Source organism: Gouania willdenowi, chromosome 14 (genome assembly GCF_900634775.1).
Source record: "Gouania willdenowi chromosome 14, fGouWil2.1, whole genome shotgun sequence".
NCBI classification, from domain to species: Eukaryota; Metazoa; Chordata; class Actinopteri; order Blenniiformes; family Gobiesocidae; genus Gouania; species Gouania willdenowi.
In genome coordinates, this window is record NC_041057.1 from 36766562 (window position 1) to 36778195 (window position 11634).

General features: G+C 39.5%; 1 protein-coding gene across 1 annotated transcript in view; it reads left to right on the forward strand.

Moving 5' to 3' along the window:
• LOC114475946 (rho GTPase-activating protein 32-like) overlaps window positions 1-8206 on the forward strand; it is a 137647-nt gene extending 129441 nt beyond the window's left edge. Inside the window, 3 exon segments of the mRNA XM_028467169.1 lie at window positions 4713-5074; window positions 5582-5868; window positions 5870-8206. Of these exon segments, the coding sequence (XP_028322970.1) occupies window positions 4713-5074; window positions 5582-5868; window positions 5870-7409 (2189 nt within the window). The 3' untranslated portion in view covers window positions 7410-8206.
• The last annotated feature ends 3428 nt before the right edge of the window (window positions 8207-11634 follow it).

Consider the following 11634-nt stretch of genomic DNA (forward strand, 5'->3'; position numbering starts at 1 on the left):
GTTGATCTATTTTCACTAAGCTGCTTGGATATTGCCCTGAAGCCCTTTCCAGCCTTGTGGAGGTCAGCTATGTTGTCTCTGGTGTCTTTGATCTTGTCCATGGTAGTAGTTGGAGTCTGACTGACTGTGGGGTGGACAGGTGTAATTAACCAGCTCAAACAAAGGCTACTAATTTACATTAATAAGTGGACTTTTTGAAGAGCCACAATTCTTGCTGATTGGCAGGTGTTAAAATACTTTATAAAATACAAATACATTATTTAAAAATCAGACAATGTGATTTCCTGATTTTTTTTTTTGTTATTCTGTCTCTCACAGTGTAAATTCACCTCTGATGTAAATGTCAGACTCCTCCATAATATCTAAGTGGGAGAACTTGCAAAATTGCAGGGTGTTCAAATATCTATGTTCCTCACAGTATAAATATATTATATTAAACTCCTGAATTCTGCAGAATCAGATGTGTGTAAATAATATTTCTAATGTGTTTGAGTCAGTAAACTTTTCACTGTTGTAATAATAATAATAATAATAATCTATCTATAAATCAAGCATTTCTCCTCAGTGCAGTGACTTGGTTTTACATAATAAATACAAAAGTGTAAAATCAATATTCAAAGAAACTATCCCAAGATACAAAAAAAAGGAAAACTTACAAAGAGCACAAAACAACAGAAAAACAAAACAACAACATTGCATTCATCACAAAATAATCTATCAATAATCTAAAAAACAAAACAAAAAGCAGGAGTTAAGGATTATAAAGTGTTGGTTGTGTTAATACCAGTAAACACTTTAATCAGGTACAAAAGGGAAATTAATTCTTGTGAGAAGATCAAATAAAGCTTCCATATTTTATTTATCAAGGCAGTCTTTCACAGTATTTTCTAATTTAACAAAATACAGCAAATCTCTCAGCCAATGAATATAAGATGGAGGCGTGGCCTTTATACAGTATGTAGTTAGTATAGCCCAACGTGTCAGAGGGTCATGTGATGATAGGTGTAATACTGAATAGGGCGGTAAGTGGATTTAGATCAACTGTTTTACCAACTACAACTGACATGATTCCAAAAACTTTAGTCCAGTAATTTGACAGTTGCAGAAAAGTATGGATTACATTTGCAGTTGGATGTTAGCATCTGTCAAACAAAGGTGACACGTTTTACATTTTAGCCAAACGTGATTTGGTGTCATTTATTTGATGCAGAAATTTGCACTGGATAAGACCATGTTTAGCACAAATCAAAGATTTATGCACAAACAATAGTCTGATATGACCTCCCCCAAATCTTCTTTTTAACAAGTTGTTGAAAAGAAGCAAATATGTTATCAATAAACATGTCCCTGAAAGATTTAATACCCATAAAATAACTGCTGTATCTATAAGGGACGGTGAGAAGATATGATTTGATGCATTTGATGATTTTACTCTCTGGTTACCTGTGTATATACATATACATACTGTATATATATACAGTATGTATATGTATATATATGTATATATATCCTAACCCTAACAGACACTGGACATTGAAACGCAGAGTGAAACAAGGCCAACAGTGAAGTTGGTTTAACAGAGTTTGTCTCCATAATAAATCAGGTGGTGGAATTTGAAGCATCAAAGTGAAGCCAGTATCTTAATATTCTAATATTACAAGACCAGTAATAATATTTAAAGTTATGAAGAGCCACGCCCCCAAGTTGTTTCGATTTTTCCAAATACTGTAAGCCCAAGCGAGGAACTTTCTTGTCCCATAGAAATTCCTGAATAATAGCATCAAGCAGGGCCGTCTGTGCCATAGGCAATGTAGGCAAATTCTAGGGACGTCGGCCATTATGGGGGCGGAAAAATGTTGGGGGAGAAAAAAAAACGTTTTTTTAAACTTTTTTTTTATTGTATTTTTAATTTTCTTTCATTAATTAAACAATCAAAGTTCTGATATTATTAGCAAACTAAACTTGATAGTATTATTAATAACTAGTAAGTCTAGTTTTAGTGAAAAAAACAAAAAAAAGTATTCCCGCCTCCCAAATTGATTGACAGTTCAGAGGCGTGACGTCAGCTCAGACCAGTTGTTTATTATTTACTGCTGCAGCAGCGACGTCATGTCTAAACAACCAAACTAATGATCTGATGCTCAGCGAAGAAACAAACAGAAAGACGAGGAAAACGTGGAAAAACCAGAGGTAAGTCAGTGTTTGAAGATCATAATTTATTTATTGATAGTCAAACAAGCTAGCAGAGCGACCATGCTAATGTTAGCAGCTAGTGCTAAACAGAAACAGATAAAATGCTAGCTTAACAAAAACATTGATTGCCTGACAACAGTTGTATATTAATTTATTACATTGTAATTTAATGTCATTTTAGGAGAACTATGTATTATTATGTACAGTACATGTAAGGAGTGATGTCACAGTTTGTGTTTTATACAGGTGGCCTTATTTATTTAATCTATATATATGTGTGTATATGTACAGTATAAATGACTGATCTATTGATAGGTAAACATATTATAGATGCATAAATTATTAAGAAGAAAGTTAATATTTCTTATTTTAGCAGAAATCTTTTTACTTTAAATAAAACTGTATTTTATATGTAAACTTGTGTTTTATTAGTATTCTGTGTCAATATACTTCATAAATAATAAATAACTTTTATCTGCTTTGTGCTACATCTTACATTTGTACAGCTTTTATTCTATTTATAAATATCTAAATATTTATCAATATCTAATCACATCATACATATCCTATGACTTGGTTTGATTGACAGACGAGATAATGGATCATTTTTTCTTTCAGATTCATGAGGAAATGTGATGATGTCATCGATGACTTCACTGGCAGGAAAACCAGGAGAATAAACTATTAAGGATGGATGGATGGATGGATGGATGGATGGATGAATAGAATGGGCGGGGCTTGTGATGGTTAAAGCTGGTTTATAAATCACTACCAGAAAATGACACAATTTTTACTAGTTTCTTTTAAACCTCTGTGAACTACAATTGTTTAAGTTGATGTGTTCATTTCTACAATTCCACTATTATTATGTTAATCTTTTCACAAAATGTGATGTCAATAGTGAAACATTTTAGTCATAAGTATTTAAATTAAAAAGAATACTTAATGAACCACTATCTCTCTTTAATATGTATCTTGTTTTTGTGCAATGCCTTATTCTATATTAATCATTTGTATTTTGAACCTGTTACTAAGATATTTAAATTAGCTGTTATTTACTTGTTTGTGTTATTTTATGTGTATATGAAACACTTTTATCAAAATTAAATAAAATGTCAAAAAAGTAATTTTGCTCATGTTTCCTCCTCATGTAAAGTGTCTTTGTGGATGTGGTGACGACCAGTATGTAAGTGTTAGAAATGATTGTGATCATAATACATAACAATAATAAAACAGCATATATGGGGCTCCAAAGAGGCGAAGGCTGCCACTGGTATCACGTTTCCTGAAAAAAGATTGTGTCAAAAACGATTGGGAAACATTGAAACAAGTATAAAAAACGGGGGAAGTTTATTCATTTTTATTGATTTGTGAAACCAGAGAAAATCCTAAGATTGACCAACGTCTAAATCTTCTTTAATGCTTAACAATGAAGAGGAAAAGTTTGCGGTAAAAAGATCCTGAAATTTTGAATTTACCTGAATTCCCAAGTAAGTGAAATTATTATGAGCAATTTTAAATGGTAAAGTGTGTACGAACAGAAGCATTAAATATGTTTTATTCACAGTTTTCTAGAAACATACTTACACAAACATACTGTCCAGTCAAAGGAAAAAGAGACGGTTCTCACAGGACATAAGCCTGAATGGTTTATCTCAACAACAATCAACACATACCTAAACACTATGTGTACAATATAAAAGCAATACACACGTCATGACACACACAAAACATAAAAAAGGTACAAAAATGAATAATTAAAAAGGGGGGGGGCATCCTCAATAAAGGGTCTCCAGGTCTTATTGAAAACACTGCCAGCAACAAAAATGTCTTCTTCTCCAGTTTAATCAGAATCAGAACTTCACGTAGAGTAGGTAGTTTGAACAAAGTGCCTAGTTTGTAAGAAATGGTAAAGATATGATTGAGGAAGGTCAAATCTAGTCCATTCAAATCTATAAAATGTCCATCTGTGTAAAAGTCCTTAATCAATACCAGTTAACAAAACTGAGGAGTTTTTTCATGATCCCAAACTCCGCCCCTCTCTACAAGGGCCTCGTTTGGTTTTGCGTTTTTTTTACCTCTTCTTCTTACCCATCGTTCCATATTTCTCATCTAAAACCAAGCGCTGCCCTGCTGCAGCTGCTCCCCAGTGTTGCCGTACCTGTTCCCCATGTCACGTGATTGTTTTTCATGTTTGGGCGACCGTGGCTCAGGTGGTAGAGGGTCGTCTTCTGATCGAGAGGTTGGGGGTTCGATCCCAGTACCTGACTATGTGTCCTTGGGCAAGACACTGAACCCTAAGTTGCTCCCAGTGGTCGACTAGTGCCTTGCATGTCAGTCCTGTCCCACTGGTGAATGAGCTGATATGTAACACGCTCTGAGACTGTTTCAGTGGTGATAAAACTCTATATAAATCATGTCCATTTACCTGTAACTGTAACTGAAAGTGAAAGTGAATTAAACCCTCGGGGATAAAGTTTTCTGAATCCAAACACGTAGTGTTTTTTCTGTTCCTGCAGGAATCAAAGCTCCAGATGTTTCTAAGGACCTCCCCCCTACCCCCCTTAGTCCTAAAGCCCCCCCCTGCACATTGGCTGCCCCCCCTGCAGATCTACCCCAGGAGGAGGACCACCTCCAGGACCTGGTCCCTGATTATCAGACTGGATCACATGATTTAGCAGTTCTACAGCAGCCATTACCCAGCAAGCAGTGCAGCCCTCCCTCCCCCCCAGACACACCCCTTCACCTCAGTCCACCTCTGTCCTCTCCAATCAGGACCAGCCCACAGAGGCCCCACCCGCTTTCATCTACCAGCACTCGAGGCTCCACCCCCAGTGTCAGCTGCAAGGACACGAGTTTCCCTCCTGAGCCTGAACCTGAGGTAACAATATATACTGTAAATATACAGTAAATATATATTTAGGACATTGAATGGTGTCCAATAATCAGTGAGATCATCTGTTCACTTTATAAACATCATTAAATGACGTTTATAAAGTGAACATTACGTAACATAATTATTATATGTGTGTGTGTGTGTGTGTGTGTGTGTGTGTGTGTGTGAGAATCAAGTGTTTCTACTGAAATATAAAATAAATTTGTAAATCATGTTTCAGTAGCTGTTAAAGACAAAACCTTTTTCATGTTATAATTTAGTTAATAATTAAGTTTATTTCCTTTATGTTAGTTTTCCATTATGAACATTATATTAAAACCAAGTGTGCCCATCTACACCTATAGATCTATGTACTTACAGTTCTGAGCTCTAGTTCATGTGATCAGATGATCAGGTTTAAAGGTTCTGTCTGTAATCTGACCCATAGTGCATTTGGTTCCAAACCTGTGGTTTGGTGTTTAACAGGAAGTGTCCTCTTGTGTTTGTGATCAGGTCCAATCAAAAGAGGCCCCACCCTCTCCAGTTTTTCCCAAACCCAATGAACAGCGTCTTCCACAAGTTCAGAAACCCAAACGATCAGCGATGGGCCACAGGCTGCCCCCCCCCATGAAAGCCAGTGCCTGGGTGGCCCCCACCCCCATCTCAGCTGGATCCATGGAGAAGAGTAAAGAGGCCCCCCCTCCCCCTCCTGTCCGTACCATAGAGAGTAAACTGGCCACGGCCGCCCTCAGTCACAGTGAGGCCTGTTACCACCTGGACCAGGATTTGCCTCCCCACCCCCCCCCCTCCAAAGCCTGCTGCCTACCTGTACCATCCTAAGGTGGAGCCAGTCCTCATTGAATCTTCTGCGGCCTACTATCACCGCCGGCCCCCCCGCCCTGTGTCTCTGGGCCCTCAGTCGTTCCCTCATCACTATCAAGCCGATGCCCCCCCCACACACCCCTACCCCTACGTGTCTAAGTCTGAGCCTCAGATCCCCCATAAATACAGCACTTTAGGACCCCGGTCCTACCATCACTCCATGAAGTCCAGAGGGACCCCTCGGGGTGGGTACCTGTCTCCAGGGGCCGGCCCTCAGAGCTACAGCCACAGCAGAAACCAAGGGTACCCCACCATCCGCCGCGTGCACTCGCTCCATGTCCCCTCCTCGGTGCGCTCGGTGCCTGTCCAGAGAACCGAGGTTCCTCCTGATGATGACATGTTCTTCTACCACCTGCCCTTGTTCTCGTGTAAAGCGTACCAGCAACCATACCACCAGCCGCCCTCTCAGGCTGACTACCACGTCACCCAGCTGCAGCCTTTCTTTGAAAATGGGCGTGTCCAGTATCGCTACAGCCCGTACTGTGGTTCTGGACCTTTGGACGCCCCGTTCTGTGACATCCAGCCGTACGGGACCATCAGAGTCCGACACCTCCACTCACACAGCAGCAGAGACTCTTCAGCCACTTTAGGACGCCAGGGTGCTAAGGCTGGCAGCTACCACTACCTGACCCGGTCCGGCCTCCCCCGAGGACCGGAGCACAGCTTTGTGAGCAGAGACGTGCCCCCCGCCCACGGCACAAAGGAATCTGTAGCTGCTCATCCTTCGTGGGACCCTGAAGAGTCCGAGAAGCTGCGGGTGCAGTCCATCCGCAGAGAGAGCCGGGCCAGGATGAAGGTGAGGGGACCCATTCTCTCTCAGTACGACAACGTGGCTCTGTTCACTCCCTCAGACGTATCAACGTACGAAACTCTGCATCTGAGGAGCAAGTCCGACCCAGGGAAGGCTGTCCTGGTTCCAGTGGAGAGCAGGGACGGACGCTTCCTCCCCAGATCTGACGGGTCCACGTACCTGGCGACGGACAAACACAGCCAGAGCGACCGGTCGGACGGGCTCAGCCACCAGAACCTGTCCCGCTCCCAGGACAGAGACCAGGACTTTCCCACCAACAGGAGTTTCCCGCCACATTACCAATGCTCCAATCAGAGCCACTTTAAGACCCTGAGCAGCTTCCACAGTGGAGACGAGCCGCCATCGGTTCCCATGGAACCACAGAGCCACCCCCACTCGGAGCGCTCGCACAGCGCCCGGGACCCTTCCCACTTCAGCCAGAACAGAGAGTTCTGCTATCAGAAGGTCTGTACCCCCCAGTCCCACTACGATAACCTGGATGATTACCACCCTGTGGCTCCGCCTCCACCTCCTGTGCCTAAGCGTGCGGGCCCCACCCCCCACAACAACAACAACAACAGGGCATACTCCACGGCACTGGGCCAAGGCGCCTTCATCCAGACTGAACTGGGTCTGCAGAGGCCGGACGCCGAGGTCCGGACTGAGTGACGCATGTTTGGGTGGAGCAGCCTCTGCAGGACAGTGGACTGATGATCAATAATAATATCAATAACTGATGATGAATAATGTATTTTTAAAAGAACATCAATGACTTTTTACAGGATGTCCTGAATGTACAGAAGAAGAAGGAACTACAAACATGGAGGTTAAATATACTAACTGTAAAAAGATATATAATGTAATAGTTAGTAGTAAAAGCTAACTTTTGGTTGTATACTTTTACTTTGAAAGGTACAAGGAATAATTAATACGTTCACTCTGTGACTGTGTTAAACCAACAGCTCCACCTACTGGTCACAGTCTGTGTTACAGTAACACGTTTGTTTACGTTCAGAGGACCAAACAACTGGTAAATAAATAAACACATAAAGTTAATGATACTTTAGATGATTACCATGAGGGGGGGGGGCTTAAGTGTTTTTCATCATGTTGTCATGCACAAACATTGTAAAGATCTTTTTTTCAGTTTTTGTTCATCTGAAGGCTTTGTTTTCATATATTTTTTCATGCTGTAAATCCAGGTTTTGTAAAAAAACATCCTCGTTCTAAAGTCGTTCACTAACTGTTGGACTCTTATTGCCTTATCTGAAGCTCCTCCCACTCACGCAGGGCGGGGCACTCTACTTAAATGTGAAAGCACTCATTCCCTGCCTTGCACCCGTTGATGGAAGTAAGGGGCAGTGCTGGAATGCTGTTTCCCTCCAAAAAGGGGCGTGGCAGAAAGTTTGAAACCACTGATCAAAGTGTATCTAAAGTCAGAATTATGAAATAAAACAGTTCAGGAACACGTTCTGTGCTTTTCACTGTGCCTTAAACATCCTAAACACTGACTCCTCCCCCTCACTGAGCCAATAGACATCTGACTAATAAAGGTCATCATTATAGATATTTATGGTTCCTTTGTAGATATCTATAATAATGGATATAATATCATACAGTAGATATCAATGAGGAAACATATACATCTATAATGATTTATTATTATAAATATCTATAATTAAGGCCTTTATTATAAATATCCTCGGTTCTTCTGGCGGCGGGAAGCGTAGCTGAATTGCTCTCCTATTTTCAGGTGAGCCGCAGTGCATTGTGGGACACAGATGAATGACATGGGCGCCATTTCGTGCCTTTGCGCTGAGCTTCATTGAATCAGAGATAAAAACATTAGACGCTGCTGCACAAACTAAAACCTAAAAAACCCAGCGTGGGAACGTGAGAATGATTCAAACAAGACTTTATTATGAGATGTTTGAGTTTAAATAAAGAGGAAACGACTCCCAACATCTGCTTTTTTTGTGGTGCGTTTGCACCATTGAACCGAAGCCTCTGAAAACGTGAAACAGTTGATGTTAGAACAACTTTGCAGCTTTTTTAAATAGACGCTACAAACAGAAAAAAAAGGTTACTGCACAGTGCAAAGAACGACGTGATCTATCTTTTTTATGACATTGCTCCTCCTCTTTTTGTTGCCGTACGTTACGGGCCGTTGAGGTTTTACTGACACGAGACCCAAAAGGTTTTCTAAACACTCCAATGCAGCCTCCATTCTTCACCAAAAGTAAATAAACATACGTCACGGTCTGAGTTTACCTTGTACTGAGATCGATTATGAATATATATGTGCAGTACTGGAAAATGAATTTTTGCTAAAAAATAATAATTCAGTTTTGTTTATTTCTGTTTTCATCATGAACAGACACGTGTTTTATTAGATAATTGGATTAGGTTAGGGTTAAGGTCGCATGCGCACATACTGTATGTGCTCATAATCGATCTCAGTACGAGGTCAACTCAGACACATGGAAACAAAACAACACGTAATCACGCATCAGATCCCGCCCATTTCTGTCCAAATCACAGAGAGGCCTAATCACATTGGATTAGCATTATCAAAGGACCTCGGAGTTTAGCAAAATGTAGGTAATATGTGGGGGAATAACTGACATAAAACAGTCAGTGGTTCTAGAAAAATGATGATTTATTCATCATAATTCATATTAGTGAGTAGAAGGTGAGTGTGATCAACCATTCTATGTAAATGGTAAATGGACATGATTTATATAAAGCTTTATCACCACTGAAACAGTCTCTAAGCTTTACATATCAGCTCATTCACCAGTGGGACAGGACTGACATGCAAGGCACTAGTCGACCACTGGGAGCAACTTAGGGTTCAGTGTCTTGCCCAAGGACACTTCGACACATAGTCAGGTACTGGGATCGAACCCCCAACCTCTCGATCAGAAGACGACCCACTACCACCTGAGCCACGGTCGCCCATGTGACGTTCTTTAGTTTACCTTTAGTTCCTCGTAGCCATGGTAACCTTTTTTCCTTTGGTTTACATTCACACCTGTGATTTATGACATCATATCAGTGGAAAGTGTTAGAAATGAGCTTTTAGTTTATTTTAGGAAATGACGTCACTAACCTTCACCAGCGTCAGATTATTGTGTGTCTGTATAAACAAACATGAAGGTCTTTTCCTAACTCCTCTCCTAACACCTTTCCTTAACCCCGTGACGTCATCCACGGGGTTAAAGTGGATAAGAAAGGAGATAGGAGGGAATATTAGGACAAAACCCCAATCCTTTCACAACCCTGATCGTTTCAGAATCAACTTTATAACCAAGTTATGTAAGTTATACACACGAGGAATTTGACTTGGTGAACTGTTCTCTCTCTAATAATGTAAACATTAATAATAACAATCAACTAGAAAAAATAATAATAAATATAAACAGTAGTTAGACTAGAATGTGCAAAACTAAATAAAATAACAAGATAATAATAAGATAATAGTGCAGTGATGAGTAGTGCAGGAGAACATTTACATTAAATATTATGTACATGAACATTGACAGATTGATCCAGGGTTGTTATGTTTAATTCACAGTAAAAGGTTTGACTCTCTTTGACTGTTTAGTATCGATCATAGTGACAACTTGGGGGAACAAACTGTTTTTATGGAGGGTAGTTTTGGCATACAGTGATCTGTAGTGTCTGCCAGAGGGGAGGAGTCTCCATCCTGTCGGCCTATTTAAAATAAATTAGTCATTTTTGTTTTGAATGAATTTTGATTTATTTTTGATTGTCAGTGTTGCGTATTGTGTTTTTATCCATTCTGTTTTTAAATTAACAACTAAAAACACCACAAAACAGTCACATATTTACATGTTTATGATTAAAATATTTAACAAACATCGTGTGGTCGTATCGCGTCCCAGGACTGAGCATTTCTTTAATCTGTGACCATAGTCTGCACTAGTGGGCGGGACCAATAACGTCTAGTCCCGCCCCAGAATCCTTTTGCTGATCTATTGTTGGTCGGTGTTCGTGGTAGAACCACAGGTGATTGGTTAGACTCTCTGATTGGCCGGCTCCTTATTGCCGTCTTCTGATTGGCTGATTTGGTTTGTTGTTCTTCTATGGTTGACACTAATGTCTAGACTTTTTTTAATGCTTTATTGAGAAACAAGTATTTTAACATTCTTATACAAATATCACACCACTTTAAAATAAGAAAAATAATCAATTCTACATATTCAAGCAGAAAATGTTTTCAATGACTTCAATAAATTAAGAGCAATTTTAGAAGCTTTAAAATTTGAGTATATTTAAAAAGTATGTTTATTAATAAAATGTTTGCTCTAATATGAAATAATTTGCTCACTGACTGAAAAGTAACCAATCAAATCACACAATGAAGCTGCTTATAAAATATGCTCTTATTTATTTATTTAAATGTGATGTTTGTAATGACGCAGAAAGAAATTACTCTAAAATGTCTGCATCATTAGTGTCGCCATTTATACATTTGCTTTGATTGGTTAATGAGAAAAACAAAAGAAACAAACATAAAATAGATGTTCCAGATGTTCCTTCACTAACATCTGCATCCTTTAATCCTGGATCATGTCTAGACATTTTCAATAAAAAAATGAACTGCCTTTCTAGTAATTTAAACAAGGTCCATATAGTGTGTGGTGACTTTAATATCAATCTACTGAACCCTCAGAACAACAGACTTCATTAATACTATGTATAGCAACTCTCTTTTTCCCCTTATTACCAGAATTACCACGGACACATCAACGTTAATAGATAATATATTTACTAATCAATTAGCAAGTCAAATTACAGCTGGAGTACTTATCAATGATATCATTGACCATCTTCCTATTTTTAGTATTTTTAAACAATTGCAAAATAT